The following is a 26,413-nucleotide window of genomic DNA, read 5'->3' on the forward strand; positions in this document are numbered from 1 at the left end:
ACAATTAATTTACAATTGTGAATTAATTCACAGTTAAGAGGCAGAAGTTTCTAAAAGAGGTTATCTTTCTAAAAGGAAATGGCTTATCAGGACTGCAATGAAGGTTATAGGGAATTTTACAATTAAAAGCTTTACTTAATATTTTAGGCATAAAGGGTTAAAGTTCCTACAACTTAATATTGTATCTAAATACCTCATGTAATTTAAGATTTTCTTTTATAATATACATAAACATATAATATATATAACACGTGAATTAGCCAGAAAGATACTAGGAGCAGAGAACAGGGGAAGGCAGAGGGTGGGTGGGAGTTTATCAACTTTGCCCTTGACTTACATTGCTGGCCAGGTGCTTCTGGTTCTTGGCATGCGTCAGGGACATGGTGCTGGTAGGCAAGATGTAGCTGGTGGCTTTCACTTTATCCCAAGCCTCCTTGTACAGGTTCTGTAGGGGTTAAAAATTATCTTGTGAATACGGAAAAATGCATTCTGGTTGGCTCTTGAGGGGATCCTTCCTGTATCTGCCTTTTTCAGACACTCCTTAACACCCCATGATCTTCATACTCAGTAGGATCCAAGTACCCCTCAGTGAATAACAGGTTTAGGCCATGACTGTAATTCCACACTCCATTATTTTGTTCTCTACCGTAGTACTTATCACTGTTTGGCAGTTATCATGGGGTGATAAAGAACTTTTCTATATCTTGACCACTGCAGTGACTACATGATTATGTTTTTGTAAAGCCATACCACATACCACAGGGAGTGACTTTTACTGTACATAAATTAAAAGTTTTTGATTCATTTCCCATAAGTCTAGGAAATTCTGAAGGATGAAAACCACTACTAAAATCTATTTATCCTTTCCTAGTTTTTTGTAGCTAGTGGGAGCTCAAAAAATATTCTCACTCCTAGGTATTTATTTACTCAAGAGAAATGAAAACTTACGTATACACAAAAACCTATACTCAAAGGTATATAGCAGCTCTATTCATAATTGTCAAAAACTAGAAACAACTCAGATGTCCTTTGACCTTGAATGGATCAACAATTGTGGTATATTCATGCAGCGGAATACTATTCTGCAATAAGAACAATAAACTACTAGTTTGTACGGCAATGTGTGTGTAGTGCATACATTCATTTTGCTAAGAGAAAGAGCCAGACCTGATAGCTACATCCTTTGTAATTTCATCTACAGGACATTCTGGAAAAGGTTTTTGAAAGTTGTGTTTTTTTGTTTGTTTGTTGTTTTAACTGGTGCAGACAATATCTCTATGGATGTCTAGGGAGATAAGGGAAGCAAGAGGCAAATTTTGAGGTGATAGAGAGGTTTTCAGTATTTTCATTGTGATGGTGAATACATGACTCTTTGCATTTGTTAAAAGCCAGAGGCACGTTGGTGGCTCAGTTGTTAAGCATCTGCCTTTGCCTCAGGTCATGATCTCAGGGTCATGATCCCAGGGTCATGGGATTGAGGCCTGCATTGGGCTCCCTGCTTGCTGGGAAGACTACTTCTCCCTCCCCCACCCCCCGCTGCTTGTGTTCTCCCTCTCCCCCACCCCCCTGTGTTTCTCTCTGTCAAATAAATAAATAAAATCTAAAAAAAAAAAAAAAAAAAGCCATAGTACTTCGCATGCCTGGATGTCTCAGTGGGTTCGGCATCTGCCTTCAGCTCAGGTCCCCTGAGGGGGAGGGTGGGTCCCTGCTCAGCTGGAAGTCTGCCTCTCCCTCTTCCTTTGCCCCTACTCCACAGATGCTATCTCATTCTCTCTCTCTCTCTCTCTCATAAAAAATCTTTTTAAAAATATTTACTTATTTAACAGAGAGCTAGAGCACAAGCAGGGGGAACAGCAGGTAGAGGGGGAAGCAGACTCCCCACTGAGCGGGGAGCCTGAGCTTAACCTAGGGAGCCACACAGATGCCCCTAAATAAAATCTTAAAAAAAAAAAAAAAGCCACAGGGGCTTTTCTTAGTTTTGATCATTGCATTACAGAGAATTTTAGTAGAGAATTGCTGGAATTCTCTACTATTTTTGCAATTTTTCTGTAAATCTAAAATGATTTCAAAATGAAGTTTGAAAAATGTTTGTTGAATTAACCAGTTCAGAGGAAGAAAAAAAGGAGTGTCTTTGTAGGCTGTAAGCCAGTGGCCCCTGGCAAAGCCAGGGAAGGACGAGCTCAGGGTCAGTGTAGCATAGCTTCAACCCTACCCCCCTGCAGTAAGGGAACAGCAACTGAGTTTGTTCAACTGCGCGAGATGGTGCAATACTCCACTTGGGCTGGGACTAGGACTACTGGTGGGATAAAGGAGGAATCTGAAGGTTCCTGAAAAAACTGGAAAAACCTTTGGGGGTAAGGTGCCTATCCCAACTATTCCCTATCGTCTTGGAAGGAGAATAAAGACAAAGATGAAAAAAGGAACTCACGCTGCTATAAAGACTCTTCAGGTTCTTGGTTCTGTCGTAATCCACTGTTTCTAGAACGGTTGTGTATTTGTCCTTAATCTGATGGTAATTTTCTTTATATTTCACCTACACACACAAAAGATGGGTTATTCTTTCCTGCTCTTCGCAAGTGCGTAGAGCTAACAAGGGCTTGTCCTGGAAGAGCAGTACGAGGAAGACGCACCTCACTGGCGTTGATGCCACTTTGAAGAGCAGTCACGTAAAGTGGGGTGTCCGTGACCAGGTTGTAGTTTTGCAGATTTTCTTTCCCTGCTGCCGTGTATTGCAGCTGTAAAGAAAAACAAGTCACCGGAAGTGGTAAAATACAGGCCTGCCGTCAGCCTGGGCGGTTTGTGCCAACTTAGGTGGGCCTTTATTTACTTCTGGGTTTCTGCTTTAATAGTAACAGAAAGGCCGTCATTCTATATTCCTGCCGAAAGTCGGTTGTCAAAATGAATACCTTGTCTCGACCCACAGTGGGGGCTGGCTCTTTGTCAGGTCCTCGTCTTCATCTTGTTGTCTTTTCCATGCACGTACCCCATCCCTGACCGCGGTCCCTCAGGCTCAATGTTCCGCTAACCTGCCCTGTCAGAGCCCAACCACATGCTGGGAAATTTTCCAAATACCTAGTTTTTACTTCAGAACTTATCTACCTAAGGTCCAAGCGTGCATTTGCATTTTACTCCCTGCAAGTTAACCTTATCGACTTCAGCATAGCTGCTTGAGAGTGGCTCACTGTGAAAACAGCTCTCAGGAAGCTTTCTGTGAGAGACATCAAATGCTTCAGTCCCAGGAGAGACTAAAACTGAGAGGGCCCAACGCTACAGCAGGTCACCAGGAGAGGTTTTATTGGGCAGGGGGCCTTCGTCGCCTTGGATCCTGCAGCTTTTTCTGCCTGGCACAGGACTGGCCTGGTTGTCACCCACAGAAAGCACCACAGATTCCACTGATCCACAGGGAGCCGGTCCTTACAATAAGAGCTCACCTGACTCTGGAGGTCATATGCTTTCTTGGCGTGGAGGATCTGAGGTGTATCCCAAACGTAGCATCCAATGCCTTTCAGCCAATTCAAGTCATCCTTATACACATTCTGCAAGAAAGAAGGAATGATAAAAGGTGACAGGGACTCACTGAATTTATAACTGGGCATTTTGATAATTTCCTATCAGCTGTTGGCTGTGCTCAGTGCTTAGTGGTCATAGGGTGGGCCTCTCAACAGCTGGAGGCCTGTAATGCCCTGACCTAAAGGAGCTTAGGAGGAAAGGAATAGCTAAGTGTATGCCTGTGTGAAAACAAGCTAAATATTTAACACAGGGGTCATTGGTGTAAGGTCTTCTTATAACAAAAAGCGGTTACTCATGTCACTGTTCTAAAAAGCAGCAAAATTTATGAATACGGGGACGAATGGAACATGGAGGGCATGGTCGAATGAAGCCTGTAACTAAGTCAAGCTGCAGAAAGGGCATCATACATCACTCAAGATTTCCTGAGCATTGCGGGCCCGTATAACGCTGGGTTCTTCCGGGAGAGACGTCCACTGATGGAAGAAGTGTTGGTATTCCAGGTCACTGAGGATGTACTGGCAGTGTTTAGCCAGTACGTGATTCATCATATCAATGGGGATGTGAACATTGGCTTTGGTGTCCTCGTAATCTCTTCTGTAGTTCAACTAAAGAGTCATAGTTTTTAAAGACAAAAAGAAGAAAGGGATTCAAATGTTAATTATATAGATTGATCTCTTTTTGAGTCTTAGCTCTGGTATAGATCAGTACCTTTAGAATAAACAAAGATACTTGAATATGTTCTTCTTTTTCAATGTCCCATCCTTTCATAACATAGGGGTAAATAGTTACCTCGTTGCTTTCTCCTTTTTCCAAACATAAACACCTCACTGTGGGTTAGTGGAGGAGGAAGAGAAGGGGAGGAAGCCCAGGGCTAGCAAAGGTACACAAACCTAACTTGAAGGGGTGGGGATAAATCTCAAGAAGGAGTCCATGCCTCTCTCAGCTAAAGAACATGTTACAAACATGAAGACTAACAGTACACTTGGGGGCACCTGGGTGGCTCAGTGGGTTAAAGCCTCTGCCTTCAGCTCGGGTCATGTTCTCAGGGTCCTGGGATCGAGCCCCACATCGGGCTCTCTGCTTGGCAGGGAGCCTCCTTCCCTTCCTCTCTCTCTGCCTTCCTCTCTGCCTACCTGTGATCTCTGTCTGTCAAATAAATAAATAAATAAAACCTTAAAAAAAAAAAAAAAAAAGACTAACAGTACACTTAAGGGCCAAATCCTCTATGAAAGTGAGCTTTGCTTACCACACTCCTCATCTTTTGGAAATCCAGACAGTGAACCACACCAGGGAACTCACTGATTTCTTTTCCAGCCAGGTAGTGGCCCTTCTGCTTCTCATAGGTCTCTTTGTATTTAAGCTGTGAAGTAGGTACAGCATTGAGAATCACTGGGATTTTCTAACCAGCTCGCCAATGAAGACTCTTACACCCATGAGAGGAGAAAGTGCTACTGACCTCACTGTTCACGTAGTCAGCATGCTTGGCTCCAACAATAGGAATGTAACGTTCATCCAAGGTATATCCGTAGGCCTTGGTTCCTTCCCATGCCCCTTTATACAGTATCTGGAATAAATAAACATGTTGTCAACAAAAGTTTGTGGTCAACTTCCTTCAGATATTGCTAAAAAGAAAATGGTAAAACCACAACAAAATACTTATGTTGAAAGGCAAAGCTTATACCTTTATTAGAGCCATTATTGTGCCTACCTACTAAGATGGCGGAATTTTTTGGTTTACTGCAAATTAAATCTACAGACACTGAGGCATTTTATAACCAAGTCTAACGATATTTATAGTTCTAATAAAAGTGAAAATAAATGTTCACATAGGGAATCACCAAAAATTGTTTTCCATGGGGCATACACATATACACACGCTTCATACACACACATCATCCTTTGACTTAGATGAATTAAAATTTGGAAGGGAAGTCTTCCATTTGTTGGTTGGAGATATTCATACATGACTGCCAAAGAAAGACCAGCCTTTCCTCTCTTTTTCCTGTTGGCAGGTGCTCAGTCCTACCTGCGCCTAGGGCTGCTATAGGTCCTGATACATTATTATCTATTTACTTGAATGTCTGTGCCTCTCATTTACATGGGCTCCTGACAGGCTTGTCTTATTAAACTTTAGCACCTTGGTGCTTTCTACAATGCCTGGCACATCACAGGAGCTCAAAAAAATACCAGCTGAATAAATGCCATTTCTAATACACAAGACAAGTTTATTTCTAATAAACAAGACTAAATATAATAATCTTATAAATTCAGTTGTTCACAAAATCAGCCAAAGAATTGAGTTGTAGATCACATAAAATAAAACTTACAGTACTATAGAGCTTTCCCATGTCTTTGGAATGGGTAATATACGGCGTATCTGGAGAAAATGTATACTTGCCCTTTATTCTTTTATTAAATGTTTCTTTATATTTTATCTAAGGAGAGAAAACAAGACAAAACCAAACAAAACCTCTGGTTAATATAAATGTATATTTAAAGTTTCATAGTTTCTACCTAGCAAGATAATAATCAGTCTACATTTAGAGATTAAAAACTAAGGAACTGGTTGGATTTCAGTACATTTTACCTAATAATTTGGACAAGAATATAGATATTTTCTGTAAGTGAGTACAGTATACCTCCTACTAGTGACTTTTAAGACATTCCCACCAAAGACAATCTCATAGTTTCCCACCCCATTGTCCATTTTCTTACAAGCAGTTACCTGGAGGTAAGCAAATGTAATCAATGACAGACCACTAACTCCCCAGTCCATGCACATCATTATACATAAAACAAACTTACATCACTTTGATTGACTGAGTTAATCTTAGCCAAAACAACCGCTGGTGGGTCCACCACACTTGTAAAGTTAGGATAGTTGTCAAGAGCATCTTTCTTATATTTGATCTGTAAGGAAAAAGATTATTAAGACTGGTCTCCTTCCACTGTGTACCTGCCCCCACACAGTAGGCACGGGGGCCAGGTTTTAGGTCAGAACAGGCTTTGTGTACCTGGTTCACCATTTCCTGGTTCTTGGTAACCCTCACATAGTCCACAGAATCCAAGGGTATCCAGCCAATGCCACGGAGCCACTCCAGGTCAGCTTTGTAGATATTCTGAGAGTAGGAAGAGAGATACAATGCCGATGTAAATGACTGACACAGGGTTGCAGATAGTAGATTAGAAGCAACTTTTTCAGGAGCTTTTTAAGGGTTTCTCTTTAGCAACTCTTGCCTCATTGATTCAGTTATGATTTCACCTGTTCACCTGAAAAATATTTCTTTTTTTTTTTAAAGATTTTATTTATTTATTTGACAGAGAGATAGAGGGTACAATCAGGCAGGGTGGCAGGCAGAGGGAGAGGGAGAAGCTCAGCAGAGAGCCCGATGCGGGGCTGGATCCCAGGACCCTGGGATCACCACCTGAGCCGAAGGCAAAGGCTTAATAATTAACCCACTGAGCCAGACCGGGGCCCCCTGAAAAATATTTCCTGAGCCTGTAATTATGAGTGAGGTAGTGTGCTAGGTGATTTAAGGGCTAAGTATAAAGGAGTCTAGTGTAAACAGAAGTCCTTTATGAGGGGAGAGTGTAAGAGCTAGAACACCCCAGAGCTGTGGGAGTTATGGGCAGGGAGCCATGGTTTTCAGCAGTGAGCCTAAGAAAAGGTTTTACTAAGGAAGGTATAATTTTAGGTGGATTTATATTTAATTACTTAGAAATATGCAGGACATTCAGACTATATAAAGAAAGTGACATGACTAAATGCACATGTATTGTAGAGCAGGGGGACACATCCCTCCTGCCAAGCCTAGCTCTCCCCTCCACCACCTAGTGCCCGGATTCTCTCAGGCCAGCCCTCACCAGCGACAGTGGAGCTGCTAATCTGATTAAAGGTCCACAACAGTCCTTCTGCCGCAGCAACAGTGAGGTGGGATGTTCAAGCTCAGCGTCTGTGCTGCAGGCAGTCCTTGATTTCCTGCTCCCACTTGGTAATGAGAAGACCCAGCAGGGTTAGCTCCTGGGGGCACCTGAGCATCACGTCCATGCACTGTGTTTCTGTTCCTTATTGATGGCTGGCAGCAGTTACAGGTCTTGACTCGGGCTTCACTGCAAGATGGCCTACGTCATGTACCCTCTACCCTATATGTTTTTACCAAAAGTCTGTGTGAGGGATTCTGGGCCCTCATGTGGCTCGTCGGTACTCTGCTTCCTTTTTGCTTTGATTCCTTGCAATCAAGTCCTTCATAAATGCCTGAAGGAGTAAAACGCCTGGCCGAGCAAGAACAGGGCATTCCCGGGTCCTCGACTACACTATCCTCTAATATTGTTAAAATCCCCACTCACTCTCCATTCTCACCCCAAGCCAATTACCATTATTTTAAATCAACTGATAATTTTCCAGGCAGATGTGAGATGGTGCTGATGGCAAAGATACAAAAAAAATTTTTTTCAATGACTTTGAAGGTTATTCAAACATACGTAGTAGGCAAAGCTGTCAGCCAGCCAGTCCCTGCTCCTGGGCTTTCTCTACTTCATATCTAGCCTTAATTCTCTTCTGGGACCAAACTCAATATTTGTCTTGAAGTTTAGAAGCTTGGTGCTTCCAGAGTGTTGCTTATAATGCTCAGAGCATACGTTTCCAGATAATTAAGAAACGAAATCACTCACATCGCTCTGTAGGTCATAGGCCTTCCTCGCCTGGATGACATCATTTTGGTCAGGATGACATATCCACTGGTGCAGGTAATTACGGTAATCAATATCACTGACAAGCTCCTGCCCATGCTTGGCGGCCAACACCGACACCATATCAGCAGGTATATTGATCTTGGCCTTTGTTTTATGATAGTCCTCTTTGTACAGTCTGTCATTCTGAATCTGGCCTGCGTGCTCAAACCAAACCAGTTTGGGGTCATCTCTCATCGTCGGAACACCAACATAATGACCTCTCTGTTTTACATGCTCAGCTTTGTATTTCAGCTGGTAGGAGAAAAACAGAGACTGCATCAGTTTTGACAAGCAATCAAGGGAAAGAGGGGCTTGAAACCTCAGCAGATGCAGGCCTTCGGCATCTGCCTCCCTGAGAAGAGATAATAAAAAGCATGAAAATAAATAAATATAAAGAAATATCAATTTAAAAATAGAAAAACTATATTAGCTTTCTAATTCTGCCTATGTCTTATTTGAAAGCTCAGAGATCTTAAGGGAGTGAGGGAATAGAAGAAAGAGTAAAGCACTCAAAGGATAGCTCTTACAGAAAGCCCACAAAACAAGACAAAACTCCCGAAGCCCACAGGGAGATCTAGAAGGGAACAGGTACTTAAGCCATTCTCAAGCCTGGCCGGGCCTGCTAGCCCTAGGCACACTCCAGCGTGCACTCACATCCGGGTAAATTACCTCGCTCTGAACGTCACTAGAGTGATGGGCGTGAACAAACGGTACTGCGTCTGGAGGCAAGATGTAACCTGTAGCTTTCTGCTTCTCCCAGCCTTCCTTGTAGAGATACTAAAAGACAGAGAGCCACAACAGAGGCTTACACAAAGCAGTCAGGATGGGACATTGGTCGTGTGCACCCTTGGCCCACAGTTCCACTATGGTCCTCTGCCCCCAGAGTACCAGGCATCTGACTAAAACCCCTACCTGGTCCAGTATCCGGGCTGCCTCCTGGGCAGTGTGCAGCAAGGGGGTTTCTGTGAGGGTGTATTTCGATTTGGTATCATTCCAATCTTTCCGGTATTTAATCTGGAAATGAGAGGCAAGAGGCTTAAGTTACTTGAGGTTAAGAAAGCACAATGCCGTCCAAGCAAATGTTAGCATCGTCCCAACGATTACAACCCGTATCGCAGACGATGATCGCATGCTGAGCGAACGTAGGTGGGAAGCTTCAGAAATGACATTTCACGACTGGGCAATTTTAGAATGAGAACCATGTACTTACATCATTGAGGATCTCGCCACTTTGTTTTGCAGTCACGTAATCAACTCTGTCATCCACTGGAGTAAAGTTGAGAGTTTCTATTTTTGTGCGGTATTTTTTCTAGGGGAAAGAAAATACCCTTCAGATAGTTGCAGTTTCTGGTTCTGTCTGAGCAGAGAAAGAGGCACTAGATTTAAGGGTCTTTCTCTACTAGAAGTGTAGAGTGCCATATTTGAACAGTACCTTCTTGGCAATTTGGCCTTTTCCTCAGCATTTTATTTTTTAACAACTGAGTTGCCTTCTTATATCTCCCACAGATTTTAAAGTAGCAGGTTTGCTTAGCTACCAATCATGTACTGATTCATTCTGTATATCATGTTACAATCATGTACTGATTCATTCTGTATATCATGTTACTCCATACATGTCTTTCAACTGGACAAGCTTCTCCCAGTATATATGTCATGTCACCACTGCTGACAAAAGACATTTTCCATTTATACAATTCCAGGCATCAGCTGGGCATACTGGATATTATCTTATGGATGTGGTCCCCTGATGTGACAGGGACAGCAGAGGATGGGAAAGGGTATGCCCGGCTTAAATGACAGCAGTCGCAAGCAACTGTCCAAATTGCTGATGGGGAGTGAATGAGTTTTGGTTTGTATATTTTAACTCAGCCTCCCAGGAAATGCACTGAATGGCAGGGTAAAATCTTGGAATACCTCACTGAAGATATCTGCGGCATGTTTGGCGTGATTGACAGAAACGGAATCATTTGGCATCCACCCGATCCCACGTAACCATTCCAAGTCCGCCTTGTAGACAGCCTGTGGGAACAAGGCCGAGTGATTTCAGCAACTCTGGGCATAGGATCCTATTTATTCCACCCCTTGGTTTGATGGAGAAACACATAGAAGGATGACATACTCAAGCAGCCAGGCAGGTAACATAAGTAAATTCATTAGGAGGTCAAGTGATATGAAAAACTGGGGTATCTATTTTCTGTTTGAAGGGGGTTAGCCTCAATTCAGCTCCTGCCATTGTTGCCAGGGGTGTAAAGCATGTTCAGAGATTCAGTCTCTGATTTTTTTCTAAAGAACTAAGAAATCTTAGATTTGTACCCCAAATTTCCTGATTTAAAAAACACAGCAACTTAATTCAAGATTTTTAGATACTGTATTATTAACTAAAAAGGCTCATCTGTGCCTACATTCTTTCCACAGACTGCCAGGGTTTTACTTATGATATAAACCTTTGTTGCTACTTAAATGCCGTAAATAGTATCTTCACAGCAGTTGTCTTTATACCATTAAAATTAACATTTGCACTCACACAACCATTTATTCCTTGATATAGAATCTAGATCTTTCACAGCTTTGCTGGTTTTTGACACTGTACTATAAGGTCGAACTAAAGCCAAATTCTTAGCTGTATAAAGACAGGAAGTGATGATACAAAAATTTAGGGATATCAACTTTCTGGGAGTCATGGCAAAATGAGAGAAGAGCTCGAACTGAAATGCAGCCCACTCACATCACTTTGCAGTTGGTAGGCTTTCTTGGCCTGAATTACATCATTCTGGTCAGGCATGCAGGTCCACTGGTGTAAGTAATTGCGGTAATCAATGTCGCTGACCAGGGTCTGGCAATTTTTAGAATGCACGATGGAAAGCATATCCACAGGGCTTTGGAACTTGGTCTTCCATTTGGCCCAATGCAGCCGGTACTCTCTTTCATTCTGAATCTTGCCAGCTATGAGGGCCCAGCGGATCTTGTTGTCATCCCTGGCCGTGGGGGTCCCCACATAATGTCCCTTCTGCTTCTCGTGGTCAAGCTTGTATTTATACTGGAGACAGAAAAACAAAGCAGATGGATCACAGTATGTATTCCCGATGTACCTAGGATCTTTGCTCAGAAACCGACAAGTCAAACAAGGCCACACTTACGTCACTGGCAATCTCCCTGGAGGCCTTGGCAGCCTGGATGGGGATGGCGTCCAGCCGTACGTCGCAACTCATCTTCATTTCATCCCAATCCTCACGGTAAATTTTCTGAAGAGGGGATAAAATAGGGTACCATTTTGGATTCAGATGTACTGATAATTTCAAGGGTTCAAGTAGAATAACCATCAAAGCAGTCCAGTTTTGAAGTTCCAGAATCAGTTAAGAAGGGAATAGGTGAAAGAAGAATTCACCACCACACTACAGGAAGATGAAACTATGTCTGGAGTCCAAAGAGCTGGGCTTGACCAGAGTTCTTTCTAATTTAAATCATGGCTTCTGTGTAGTTGTTCCTGGTTTATAGAACAGGGCTTAGTGGCTCTTTGTACGGCTGTATTGCTAACATTGGGCTAAGGTGAGGGTCAGACATTAATAAGGATTACTGGATTGCTTTAATTCAGTAATTCAATTTATTCAACTTTAGAGTTCAACTCAATTTTGTCATCTTCAGAATTATAAACTTTTTATATTTGTGGGGAGGTTTACCCCAGGATGGTCTCTTAGATCTTCTTATGTGGTTAATGATAAATATTGTTTGGGAATGTTTGATGTTCCTTCTGAAGCACAGTTGGAGGTTAACAGCCCTTTTTTTTTAAAAAACTAGGCTCCACCACCAGCATGGAGCCCCATGTGGGACTTGAACTCATGATCCTGAGATCAACACGGGAGCTGAGATCAAGAGTCAGATGCTTACCAGAATGAACTACCCAGGTGGTTCCATAGTAGCCATTTCTTTAAATGCAGCGTGTTTTTATTTGGATAGAGAAGTTAATTAGGGTAGTGACTGATGTACAGAAAGCTTTTTAAATATATGTTCATAGGGGCGCCTGGGTGGCTCAGTGGGTTAGGCTGCTGCCTTCGGCTCAGGTCATGATCTCAGGGTCCTGGGATCGAGTCCCATATCGGGCTCTCTGCTCAGCAGGGAACCTGCTTCCCCCTCTCTCTCTGCCTGCCTCTCTGCCTACTTATGATCTCTCTCTGTCAAATAAATAAATAAAAACATTAAAAAATAATAATAATAAAAAAATAAAAATAATAATAAATAAATATATGTTCATATTTAAACAGGCACATTCTGTATTGACAATGTCAGACTCAGAAATCACAGTAATTTAAACATATGATTCAGAAATACCAATCAATACAGGAGCCTTAACAGTTCAGAAAGGAGAGATGAATTTCAATTAATAATGGTTTCAAGGGCTCTGCATATATGAAATATGAGTGCTCATACAAATTTTGACCTTGTAAGTACAGATAAGTTTTGTATGAATTTTCACTCAAGTTTTTGTATGAATTTTGCATGGTCCTATTTAACAATAGACTTTTTTATATAAAAGAAATCATATTCTCCACATTTTAATGTATTGGAGAATATTTAATGCAGACTTCTTATGTTATATAAAATCTTCTGTTTTTACTTATTTAGTTTAATTACATATATTGTGACATTATTTTAAATTATGTAATATATTTTTGTTTATGTAGTCAAATATATTTTTTATTTTAAAAAAAAATCTGAGTTTGAGACCAAAATTAATCTACTAACTTCAAGAACATGGGTCAATTCCTCCATCACTCTAAGTTTCAACTTTCCCATCTGATAAAAATAAAGTAACCTGGGGGGCACCTGGGTGGCTCAGTGGGTTGAGGCCTCTGCCTTCAGCTCAGGTCATGATCCCGGAGTCCTGGGATCGAGCCCCGCATCGGGCTCTCCGCTTCTCGGGGAGCCTGCTTCCTCCTCTCTTTCTGCCTGCCTCTCTGCCTACTTGTGATCTCTATCTGTCAGATAAATTTAAAAAAAAAAACCTTAAAAAAAAAAGTAACCTATTTTACTCATATGATTAGTTTGAAATTAAATGTGTCAAGTTAATGTGAATTTGCTTGGTTACCTAGAAAATCGTACACAAGTATCCTGAAAAAGCTGTGTTTCCCAAATGATAGAAACAGTTTTATATAGTGGATTTTATCAAGATTATTATAGTAATGGTAACACCATGTGTATAAAAAAAAGTATATTTTGGTTAGCATTCAAATAGGATGCTTGATTTCTTCTAAAGCACAAGTCATTCTCATGAATGTCTTAATATCTAATATTTATTTATTTATTTATTTATTTATTTTTTAAAAGATTTTATTTATTTATTTGACAGAGAGAGATCACAAGTAGGCAGAGAGGCAGGCAGAGAGAGAGAGGAGGAAGCAGGCTCCCTGCCGAGCAGAGAGCTGGACGCGGGACCCCATCCCAGCACCCTGAGATCATAATCTGAGCCGAAGGCAGCGGCTTAACCCACCGAGCCACCCAGGTGCCCCAATATCTAATATTCAAATGTCTAAAGTTTACAACTTTACTTTTGGCATAGCTTCAAATGTTAGTCCTGCTTACATCAAGATATCAACAGTAGGATTCTGGTATTTCCAGCTGAGAAATGTATCGTGCAAAAGAGAGGACATGGGACTTTCCCCGATAGTCTGGCCAAAGAAGAGGTTGAGGAGTCCATTTACGCTGTAGTAAAAAATGGACTGCCTCTCCCACCAGCCAGCTGGTGATGAGATAGCATTGCACTGTGCTATTCTTGTCTGAGAAAAATATTATCAGTGCTCCAAATTTTGTTTTCTTCCCATCTCTCGGAAAAAAAGAGCTCATTACAACAGAGTTGATGGGTGTAGTTTGGCACATGGTGAGGAATCTTTGCTGGGCAGCTTCCTTCCCTCACAGAGATTTGTTATTTTCTGAAAGATGGGAAATTCCAAACCATGGTAAACTGCTCTAAGGCAGTAGCCTTCTTCTAGGTTCATATTTATTCTACACACAAGAAATCTCCGTGATCTGCAGAGACAACACCTTTCTTGAGCTTTCTTAAATTGTGTGACTAACCATAGAATTCTTTCATTTTATCTAATAGACTTTTAAGTTCATTCTCTTCCTTTTTCCAGACATAATGATTTATCCTGAAAATAATAATAATTTTGACTTTTAAAATCCAGTATTTATCTTTCATTCTTACTCTTCTGTAATTATTTTGGCCTGAGTGAGGAGCTTATTCACTTAGCTCGAAGTTCCAGCAAATATTAAATAATGGTGATGTCAGTGGGCATCTTTGTTTTAGTCTGAGCTTGAATGAGAAGATTAACTTACTGAGGATGAGCCTGGCCTTTGATTTGAGATTTATTCTTTTAAGACACATCAAGATGATATTCATTTATTCTTATTTTACTAGGACTTTATTTTTAAAAATAAGAGTGGATATTGGATTTGGTTACATGCCTCTTTTCAAATCTAGTAAGATGAATGTGTGATTTTTCTTTTTTGTTCTGTAACATTATTAGGTTTCTGAATATAGAACCCTCTTGGCATTCATGGATGAATCCTAGTTGTCTCCTATCGTATTTATGCACTAGTGAATTTTATTTGTTAGTATTTTATTTAAGATTTTCCTCACTATTGGTCTACAGTTTTCCTTTGTGGAATTATCTTTGACAAGCTTTAGTAATTGTGATGACTTTCCTTCTTTCATTAGGCTCTATGCTAGTCTGACTATTTCGTGAAGTTATGGAAGAATTCTCCTATGAAATCATCTGGATGACCCTGACATCTGAGAGTAGGAAGGAGAGTCTGTAATAATTTTCAATTTCTTGCTATATGTTTTTAATTTCTTGCTTAATTTGCTTGCTTAATTGCTTAATTTCTTGCTATATATTTTTCTGGGGTCATTTTGGTAATTTATGATTTCCTAGAAAATTCCCTCTAGATCCTGGTATTAAAATTAATTTGTACAAAGTTTTTTGTTTTTGTTTTATAAAGTTTTTTCATTTTTAAAAAAATATTTTATTTATTTATTTGACAGAGAGAGAAAGTGAGAGAGGAAATACAAGCAGGGGGAGTGGGAGAGGCAGAAGCAGGCCTCCCACCAAGCAGGGAGCCAGACGCAGGGCTCAATCCCAGGACCCTGGGATCATGACCTCAGCTGAAGGCAGACGCTTAATGACTGACTGAGCCACGCAGGCGCCCCTAATTTCTATAAAGTTTTGCAAAGAATTCTCATCATGATTTTTTGTCGCCTGTCATTAAGCCCCTTTCTTGTTCATGTGTCTCTTTATCTATGTCTCTTTCAACTTTCTCATCCTTATTCCCTTCTCCCTTTTCTCATGTTGACATTGGCTCACCAGTAACTGGCCTTTCTGGGTGGCTCTGAGCCAGGGATCTGCTCCTCTCCTCACTTCTGGTCAAAGGGTTGATGGGGACACATCTTCCCTGGCCCCACCCAGTCAATCCTTCCTCTCTTGCCTATGAAGAGTTTCCTAGGGGTATCATAGCACCAACCGGGTGACTTTCCAAACAGGAAGGGGGTCTGTTGAGGTACTTACATTGCTCACATTAAGAGCATTAGCTCTAGCGAGATTAATTTCAGGTGTATCTGGCATTATGTGGACGGAAGTTTTATCCTTGTCCCAAACTTCTCTGTACTTTGGCTATGGAAAAAAAAAAAACCCACAATAACAAAATTACTTTGCAGTTTGTAATGCTGCTAGTTCCAGTGCACAACTTTCAACTTTTCTGATCTAAAATTTTTTCATATTAAGAAAAAAAAACCTGAAAGGTTTTCACATAAGTTGCTCAAAAGTAGTACGAAATTGGTATTAATATCTTTTTCATTTGAAATTCATAAATAACAAGAACACAATTCCATCAACCTTACATATTAAAATCTTTGCTTTCATCAACATTCTTCTCCTACAAATAGCTTGTCAGGTTAATTATTTATCAGTCACTTGTAAGCACGAGTTAGTTTTAACATATGGGGACAAGGGGACTTACAATACTAATGTTTTCAGCATTCGACTTAGCAAGGACAACTTCAGGTGTGTCGACAACACTTGTGTACTTGAGGCTTACTACAGGTGTACGGTAGACACTGTCTCGTAGGATCTTCTGGGCATTTTGGACCCTCAGCAATTCAGGAGACCCTTCGGGCATCCAGCCAATGCCACGAAGCCACTCCAAGTCAGCCTTATAGATGGCCTGGGAAGCAAAACAAAGCAAGGTAGAAGTGGGTTTTGTTGTTTGTTTGTTTTTAGTAAAGTAAAGTAAGAAAGCAGTTTTATGTTCTATTTTATGTCTCACAAACAGTAATTAAAATTGAGCAATGACCTCACAAACACAATTCCTCATATGCACAGCAGTGTTCCAGTCTGCTTTGTTTTCTGTGGCAGGGGCACCTGTGCACACTGTAAAAAGCAGAAATGATGCAGAAAGCGCTCTCTCTGTGGGATGCTTGAATCTCTCTGTGGGATTCTGAATACTTTAGTAACATACTGGCTCAGGTGGACTTTTAAGGCAATAATAAATGACTGAAAGAAGGCATTCATTCTACACAAGAAATAAATATCCTGATGGAATCCATGATTTCCAACAAAATGAACAGGCAGAAAATATGAATAAGTCTAAAAATACATTAGGTAAACGAATGTAACACCACATTGTGAAGAATACCCTATTAAGGAAACTAGTGAGTTTGGATCATGCTGCTGACCTTTGACATTAATTTCAGGGAAGTAGTCCTGTCATTCTTCCATTGAGGGACCCTGTGAATCCTCATGTTTATGAAACTACAAACACTGCACACATTAAGGGATCTGTAGAAAAATTCTGGCAGCACCAATAACAGTAAAAAAGAAAACTTTCTCAATAGTTCCAGCAGTAAGACAGGCAATCAGTAAACCTGAAAGGGTTTATGTAGGGAGAGTTGTATTTTTCCAAGTTCTAGGAGGAAGGACCAGGGAAAACTGTGGAAGGCTTTCTTCCTGGACAACAGCTCACTACTCAGACCCCTCGGTCGGTACTCTCTGCACAAGCCAGCGACTTACATCACTCTGCAGGTCATAGGCTTTCCTGGCTTGGATCACATCATTCTGGTCGGGAAAGCAAGACCAGTGGTGCAGGTACTGGCGATAGTCCACATCACTTGCTAATGCCTGGCCTTCTTTGGCAGCATTGATGGACACCATGTCCACTGGGATGGAGATGTTGGCCTTGTGGTCATTGTAGGCCTTTCTGTATAGCCTGTCATTCTGCATCTTTAACACATTTGCCGCCCAAACCAGTTTAGGATCTTCCTTGGCATTGCGACATCCGATATAATGGCCTTTCTGTTTCTCGTAAGCAGTCTTGTACAGATACTGGTATATGTGAACAGAAGAAAGAAGAGTCATTTTTTCAAACTCACTTTGTCTAAATAGCCTGCTCCAAATAACTCCATCTCCCTTAGATTAGTTTCTCTTGGTTACTTTTTTTCTTAAATCCATGCTATATGTTTTACGATTCTTAACACATTGGCTTGCCTTCTATGTCCATATGCATGAAGACAGCGTGAGCACCTCTAAGGCAAGTCCTGTGCTTCTGGATTATCCCCAGTATAGGCGTATCTAGTGTTTCCCAAACTTCAGTCACTGTCTACCACCTTCATGCTTTAGGTTATCTACTAGATTCTTTGTTTAAATAAATTTTAGAGTGTAAACTTTGAAAGATTTTTACTTTAAAATGTATAATCCTATTTAAATGGAAAAAAATCAGTATTTTTCCATCACACATAAATACAAATGTATAGTCTTTAAAAATTGTTTGTCCATCAACTATATATAGTTATGTCAGGAACAATTTATGTATGGTGTACTTTAAGAAACAACAGAACTCTTTGTACTCACTGCGTTTTTATAAGTGCTTATAGACTACGTAATCATGAGAAGATACCGAAAAAAAAAAATAAAAATCTGTGCTTAAACATGAGAGCAGCTGAACCCAATGCTGATTCAAAAGGGTCATCAAACTGTTGTCAAAGTTATTCTTGAATCTCAGATTTCAAAACAAGACACTAATCCCGATGCTCTCCATTCTACTTAAGTGTATTACTGGGGAATTAAGTTAAAGATTAGAAAAGTATTAACTTCCATGGGTCGTCTATTAGTTAGTGCTGGTTAAGGCTGGGAAAGGAGGAGCTCTCACATCACTGGCGATATCCCTGGAAGCCCGGGCGTGCTGAATTGGTATGGCATCTTCCCGCAGGTCATAACCCGTCATCTTGACATCTTCCCAAGCTTGCTTATATTGTTTCTGCCAAGAGAGATTGCAATGCCACAGTTAATCTGAAGAGGAAGCCACTGAGTCAGCATTACTGATGGTTTTAAGGAAATCTCTTAAGATACACTGAAAATTAGTCTCCTCTTAATATTTATAAATAGGCTGGTTTCATATTGAAATTAAGTTTCAGTAAAGTTTTAATGAAATTTAATAAAGTTCTTTTTTTTAAGAGAGAAATTAGGAGACAATAAATCATGTGAAAATGAGAAAAATATATCTCGTTTGGCTTTAAAAGGAAAAAAATCACTGATGGGCCACTAAAAAGAGAACCAAATATTACTATACTTGCATATATATGTTTTTTTTTTAAAAGATTTTATTTATTTATTTGAGAGAGAGAGACAGTGAGAGAGAGCATGAGAGAGGAGAAGGTCAGAGAGCGAAGCAGACTCCCCATGGAGCTGGGAGCCTGATGCGGGACTCGATCCCGGGACTCCAGGATCATGACCTGAGCCGAAGGCAGTCGTCCAACCTACTGAGCCACCCAGGCGTCCTGCATATATATGTTTTTATGTTGTGTTTTTTGTGAAACCAGTGGATTTTTCCTTCCCACAAAGATAGGGACACACATACCTATTTATATACACACATGCATAACATGTGTGCCTATGCACGTGTGTGTGTGCACATGGCACTTAGCATTAGTTTAAAGACTAGGGAAAAAAAGGAACGGTAGGGAAATGCCTTTGGCTAAATTCCCTCTGGAGTATATCAACTTTAGTTTCAGTTAGGCAAAAAATACTGTGTAAAGCAAGTGGATGTGTAGTTCCTTACATCACTGATCTGTATGGCATTGATCTTGGACTGCAGCATCACTGGAGTGTCAGCTGGCACATTCACATTCGCCTTCTCTCTTTCCCAGGCATCACGATACAATGGCTGGTAATAAGGGGGAGGAAAAAAGGATGGCTGATAAGTAAATAAGTCAATTACTACATGAATAAAATTATGGGTACAACTAAAGGTTCTCTTTGGATATTCAGACACAAATGTAGATCATTTTGTTTTCATTTGTGCAGATTTTTTTTTTCTGTTGAGTAGGCTCCATGCCCAGTGTGGAGCCCAACACAGGGCTTGAACTCATGACCCCAAGGTCAAGATCTGAGCTGAGATCAAAAGTCAGATGCTCAACAGACTGAGCCACCTAGGCACCCCTTCGTTTGTGTTTTTCCTTAAAAGATGTCAATAGTGACATCAACAAGAAGAATATATTGATATGTGATAAAATATAAATGGAAAATGAGTCACAAATATGGTAGTAAAATGATCCTTTTTCATTAAGTCACTAGTAACTATCTGGCAGGTAAACCCACATCTCAGGTAACTATAATAATTCACATCACTAATCGAGTCCTGGCTTTCTTGGTCCAAATAACTATCATAATATCTAATACTGGGGCCACCCTGGACATTTCAACTTACCTCATGATTGAAAAGCAATAAAAAGGTGGCAGTTTTGTGACCATGGTATTAACTGGTGGACCTGCATGATAAGCAAGACCTCAAAATAGATTCAAAGTGTGTATCAGAGTCTGTGGAATATAAAGATGCCTACCACACATATGGTAACCAAAGAGTCATCCAAGTAAAGGAAATGTGGATACCATTACTTGATTGAGTATATGAAATTCTATCTGGATACACAAATGTTCAAGGTTCTAATGCTGGTATCATCAGTTTAAAGTCCACAGTCAAAATTCTTACGGAGACTTCTTCAATATGTCCAAACGTATCATCAACCCAGCTTACCTCACTGATCTGTACAGCATTGATCTTTGCCCGGATGACTTCAGGGGTATCGACAATGCTGGTGAATTTGAAGTCCTCAGGTTTTATACGATACAACCTCTCATTCAGGAGATTCTGGGCATTCTTCACTCTCATCACTTCCACAGAACCCTCTGGCAACCATCCTATACCCTTCAACCATTCCAGGTCTGACTTGTACAAGTTCTGCATGAAGGAAAGGACCACAGAGTACACAAGAGTCAAATCTGTGAGAACACAATGCCAGCAGGCCACACACTCCCTCTATTCAAATCAGCTGGGTGGCCAAACCCATGAAATAGAAGAATCAACATTAAATATTAATGTTTGGGTATTATATCCCTGGCACGCATCACTGGGAGAAGTTCACAATATCCTACAGGAATTGGAGCAGTGCTGACAAGGGTCACTTGTGGGATGACAGATAGCAATGGCACATAATTTTGTTTTTATACAAGGTTGAGCTTCTGTGCTCGCCATTTGAAATCTGCCTTTTTTTACACTACTGAGAATAATATCTGTAAGAATTTGGGAAAATAATGTCTTTAGATGTATGTACAATGAGGAAAGATATATACTTTTATCTGTATATACCTCTCTATATAAAAACACAAACATATACATATACATTTTTCCTACATGTGCCAGATAAATTTGAAATCCAACATTTCCTTATGCTCACATTAGCTTCAGAAATTCAGCTATCCAATCATGCAAATGTAATGGGTTTAAACAACTGGAACTGAAATTTTATATCTAATTACATAGACTAGGAGAGTGATTTTTTTTTTTTTTGTCTTCATGAAAAAGGCCTAGCCACATGAGAAGGAATCCTCGGTAAGACAGAAAATGTTCCACAATTATTCTACTACGATGAAATGTACAGATTATGTTAGGTTCTATTAAGATTACCACTTAAATTTTGTCCCTAGAGAATATACCATGATGATATACAGATATACATCTCCCCACAAGCCTGATGATGATATACATACATCGCTCTGCAGTTCGTAGGCCTTCTTAGCCTGGATCACATCATTCTGATCTGGCAAACATGTCCACTGGTGCAGATAATTGCGATAATCAACATCGCTAACCAGGACCTGACATTTCTTGGCCTGAACAATCGACATCATGTCCAACGGCGTATTGTGAATTCCTTTAGACTTCTCATAAGCTTTCTTGTATTCTCTGTCACTCTGGATCTTGGCAGCATGTATAGACCATACCAGTTTGGGGTCATCTTGCAGGGTGCGGAAACCCACATGGTGGCCCAGTTGCTTACGGTAACCTTCTTTGTATTTGTACTAAGGTTGTGAAGAATCAGATAAAAAGACATATGAAAATAACATAGTAAGAGGACTTTTTATTGTTTTCAGAATATTCTTCTCACTTTAATAAAAATTTGTTTCAACACTGGCAGTCATTACATAATTCAGTTCACTTTAAGGAAAATGGATAGGGCCATTTTAGGTAGTTTGATAGAGAACTTGAGTAAAGCAGGAGGAAATAGTATGGTACCTTGATAGGTAGTTTGATAGAGAGCATGAGTAAATCAGGAGGGAAATAGTATGGTGAATAAGAGTAATTACCAAAAAAATCATAGTTGACATTTACTAAGCAAATTACTACATACCAGACACTATTACGAGTGCTTCAAATGTTTTAGGTTGATTCATGTGAGATCACTGAATTTTTTAGTTAAAAATAGTTGCATAGCAGCAAGTACAATCTCATTTAATCTTTACAACATCTATGTGAAGTACATACTATTATTATCACATATTTCAGATGTGGAAAATAAGACACAAGTGGGTGTAATCATGGTCTCCAAAGTTGCCTAGAAAGTGAAATATTAAGTCAGATGGTTCCCCCAAGAGTACTAACAATCCCTCAGACAGGAAAAGGCCATTTGTGTGGTTTTTGGAGACAGATTTTAAAAAAGGTGTATATTTCACAGGAATGGAAAGCAATGTTGTCGGTTTGAATCAGATGACAACAAAAGGTCTGGGGACAAGAGTTTCCATCTTGTCCACACCTGTCATAAGTATCTTAGTACTAGAGTAAGATAGTGTCTATTTCTTTTCTATATTTGGATAACACAGAATAGTTTGGACAAAAGAGGGGGAGAGAGAGCTGGGAATAAGGCAGATACTATAGATTGGCTATTGTTTTTAGAGATAAATATGATAAATAAAAGGGAAGAAACGGGTGGATACAGGAGATAAAAAACAGAGAAAAACCCAGAGAAGGGGAACAGGGTTGCTTAAAGATTTGGAGCTGGAGGTGGGAGGTAGGGAGCTTGGTAGAATAATTATTTTGACTAAGTTTTTAAGTTGCTATTAAATGAACTTCAAAAGGTTACTGAGAGCATTACACGTAAGCCTCCAGTATAAAATCTTATATATGTAATGTGATTTCAGTCTTAAGTCTCATATGAAACTTTCAAATATGATCTACATTTATGAAGAATGCCATAAATATTTGAGGGATAAAATGACACTGGTCATAATCAAATATATTGATTCCTGAATTTTCCCAAGAATTTTGCATAGATTCTTCATGTTTTCTTACTTCTACTTAGAAACGACTTAGAAATCATTTATACATATACCTCATCTATACTAACCTTAATGAGCTTCATTCCATTTTAATGTATTTAAAAAGAGAAAGTTTATAGTGCAAAACAAAATGAAATTTTTTACATAGATTTTTAAAACCCCCCAATTTTAAAAAAATACTACATTTGTTGTAAGAAGAGAAAAACCACAAGGAAATAGAGGCTGTACCTCACTGGCAATTTCTCTGGAGGCTTTGGCTTGTTTGATTTCAATAGCATCTGCTCTTAAGTCATAGCCTTTCTGCTTGGTCTCATTCCAGTCTTTTTGGTAAAGTTTCTATTGAAGGAAAACACAGGTTTACAAAACTTGAAAATAAGTCAATATACTCAAAGTACTGAAAAAATGAATCATATGACTTGATCTAAATGAAGACAGCATAACGAAAAACAGTGATTTCTGAGTTCTTCTTCTGGTTGTTGGCTATCTCCTTTATGTAATGCAGGATACTTCTGACCAAAGTTTTAAAGCTAAACTTGTAGATCTACTAAATGTTTGAATATTTGTCTTCATCACAATATGGTACACATCTGAAAATACCCCACCACATAGCACACGGAAACTAAGAATCAACTGTGAAGCTAGAAAACCTTCATCAAGATACCATGAAAGGTCCAGTGAGATTTAATTTTTCCTAATGTTGTCTTCTGACTTTTCAGAGGTCCCTGCTAAAGGGAAGTGACATAGATATTTATATGTACCTTACTCTTTGGATAGGATTTAAAACTGTCCTTTTGCTTTTCTAATGGCTTGAAATGTCAAACAAGACACTTTTGGATCAACCAAAAATCTATAAAGATAGAAGAGACCATTATATCATAATCCCTCAAGAGAAATCTAACTAGGGATTCCATTATTCCCAATTCATATATGATGAAAGAGTTGTGGACACTGGATATAGAACAATGCTTTCAAGACTGAAGGGAGGACCCCAGTAAGATTCAGACATCCCAATTCTTTGCAGTCCTGGGACTCAGCCATGAATCTAAACTAATGTTTAAAGGAGAGAATTTCCATTCATATTGCATTGGGAATGGGAGCTAAAGAGAAAACGTGTAGCACCAATAGCTGTACATATCTCTAAGATAGGTAATTTGTCATTATATCACCCCCGAGCTGACATGTATTGTTCTATAAAGGCATTTACACTTCATATTTATGCTACTTACATTGCTGATTTGCATGGCATTTATTTGGGCCTGCAGCATGACTGGCGTGTCAGAAGGAATGGTGATATTGGTTTTATCTTTATTCCATGCGTCTTGATATAGTTTCTGTGAAAAGAAGGGAAATACTACATTAATAGTGGCTATCTGAAACATTAAGCCTCAGAAACTAACCTGGAGAAATTCTTCTAATGTTTGTGATGGTTAACTATGTGTTAAGGCCACAGCACCCAAATATTTAGTCAGATGTCATTATAGATGTCTCTGTGAAGATAGTTTTCAGATAAGATAGACATGGTTATCAGTAGACTTTGGTAAAGCAGAGTACCCTTTGTAGTGTGGCGGGCCTTGTCCAGTCAGCTGAAAGCCTTCAGAGAAAAAAGTCTGACCTCCGCAGAGCAAGAAGGAACTTGGCCAACAGACTGCCTTTGTTGTTGAGCTGTGGCTCTTCCTTAGGTCTCCAGCCTATTCCGCAGCCTATAGATGCACCAGCCTCCATAATCATATGGCCCAATTCCATAAAATAAATCTCTTGTGTGTGTGTATGTGTGTATGTGTGTGTCTACACACACACACAGTCTATAGATCTATGTACATCTCTCATATACATATATATACACATATATGCGTAGTACACACACACACACACACACACCCCTGTATCTATATATACCTATATCGCCTGTTGGCTTTATTTCTCTGGAGCACCCTGACCAATACGTTATACCATTTAAAATGCAGCATTATGCTACAGGTTTTAGAATTTAATACGAGTTAAAGAAGTATTTGTTCTACTTTGCCTGGGCCTATACCAAACTAGCCAACAGATTTTTAGAGTTGCTCCCGTCACTCTAAATCTTCCAAAAGGCACAGCTACGTGCTCGGTTTGGGTGACGTCATCTGAGAACAGAGTCCCCCAGAAGGCATGGCTGGTGATAGGATGGTTCTCACCTCACTTATTTGCAGAGAGTTGGTTTTTGCCAGGATAACATCCGGCGTGTCAACAATGGACGTGAACTTCAAGGCTTCTGGCCGCGTTCTATAAAGTCTTTCATTTACCAGGTCTTGGGCATTCTTCACCCTGTTCATTTCTACAGAGTCCTCCGGCATCCAGCCAATGCCACGCAGCCACTCCAGGTCTGCCTTATACACGCTCTACAAAGGTTTGAGACAAATAATGTTCCCTGGTTAGACACACCACCTCATAATTGAAAAGTAAAGTCTGTGGGAGTGAGGGACTGAAAACCACAGGACATGGTGCTTCCCAAAAAGTAGGAGCTGAGATTTTATAGGACTCAGGGGTTTTAGTATTGATGACAGAGTCATCTGTAAAAGCATACTTACATGTACTAGCTGTGAAGAGTGCTAAAATGGTAATAATGTTGAATTTCATAATTATTTGACACTTCCAAAAAAGTTATAGAACTGAAAGCATTTTTAAAGGAAATTTTGTTGAATCTCATTCCATTTTATTCCTATAGTAATTGACTGTAGAAAACTCTGTTTAGTGTATTGGCTGTAGTACAGTAGCGGCAGTTACTTTAAAAATACTGATAATTAATGTATGTCTGCAATCTATTTTCCCTGCCAGAAAGTACAGATGAAAGGAAGAAAACAGTCTGGCGTCTAGGCCAGGGGATACAAGACATGGCCTAAGTGAGGTTCTTCATCTATATTCTTGGATTCCCAGGACATAACCCCTAACTATGGATTAGTATTAAACAACAGGAGTGGTGCCCTCCTCGGGGTGTGCAGTGCACACAATCCATGAGTCTATCCACAGAAGGGTCCACAAAGGCACTGTCTGGACAACTAATCAACCTACATCCTCTTATTCCATCTTCCCCAAAGTCTGTGATACGTACGTCACTCTGCAGTTCATAGGCCTTCTTTGCTTGGATGATATCGTTCTGATCAGGTAAGCACGTCCAGTGATGCAGGTAATTTCGATAATCAACGTCACTGACCAAAGTCTGAGACTGCTTGGCCATCACAATGCCTAACATGTCCACTGGGCTACTGAATTTGGTCTTCCACTTCTGGAATTCCTTCTTGTATTCCCTTTCACTTTGAATCTTCCCTGCATGTATGGCACACATAATCTTGGGGTCATCTTCAATGCTCTGTGCTCCAATGTGGTGGCCTTTCTGTCTCTCATATGCTTCTTTGTATTTGTACTAAAATGAGAGAAATATAGGTTTAAAACCCAATTTTAAGAGGGGTTTTTAAAGAGGGTTTTTAGAAACCTAATTTTAAGAGGCATATGCATGCTGACAACTACAGAAAACATGA

At 40.0% G+C, this 26,413-nt stretch overlaps 1 protein-coding gene across 1 annotated transcript in view; it reads right to left on the reverse strand.

The window, feature by feature from the left end:
* Positions 1–26,413, reverse strand: part of NEB (nebulin) — a 207,157-nt gene that overhangs the window by 65,837 nt on the left and 114,907 nt on the right. The window contains exons 75-94 of the mRNA XM_044242061.1: positions 25,987–26,298; positions 16,252–16,455; positions 15,801–15,905; positions 11,379–11,483; positions 10,967–11,278; positions 10,156–10,260; positions 9,452–9,550; positions 9,154–9,255; positions 8,911–9,018; positions 8,182–8,493; positions 6,525–6,629; positions 6,316–6,420; positions 5,838–5,945; positions 4,967–5,074; positions 4,757–4,870; positions 3,918–4,115; positions 3,432–3,536; positions 2,631–2,735; positions 2,429–2,533; positions 338–445 (exon numbers count right to left, since the gene is read on the reverse strand). Of these exons, the coding sequence (XP_044097996.1) occupies positions 338–445; positions 2,429–2,533; positions 2,631–2,735; positions 3,432–3,536; positions 3,918–4,115; positions 4,757–4,870; positions 4,967–5,074; positions 5,838–5,945; positions 6,316–6,420; positions 6,525–6,629; positions 8,182–8,493; positions 8,911–9,018; positions 9,154–9,255; positions 9,452–9,550; positions 10,156–10,260; positions 10,967–11,278; positions 11,379–11,483; positions 15,801–15,905; positions 16,252–16,455; positions 25,987–26,298 (2,925 nt within the window). The remainder of the gene's footprint in view (positions 1–337; positions 446–2,428; positions 2,534–2,630; positions 2,736–3,431; positions 3,537–3,917; positions 4,116–4,756; positions 4,871–4,966; positions 5,075–5,837; positions 5,946–6,315; positions 6,421–6,524; positions 6,630–8,181; positions 8,494–8,910; positions 9,019–9,153; positions 9,256–9,451; positions 9,551–10,155; positions 10,261–10,966; positions 11,279–11,378; positions 11,484–15,800; positions 15,906–16,251; positions 16,456–25,986; positions 26,299–26,413) is intronic.

Source organism: Neovison vison, chromosome 3 (assembly GCF_020171115.1).
Source record: "Neovison vison isolate M4711 chromosome 3, ASM_NN_V1, whole genome shotgun sequence".
Classification (NCBI taxonomy): domain Eukaryota; kingdom Metazoa; phylum Chordata; class Mammalia; order Carnivora; family Mustelidae; genus Neogale; species Neogale vison.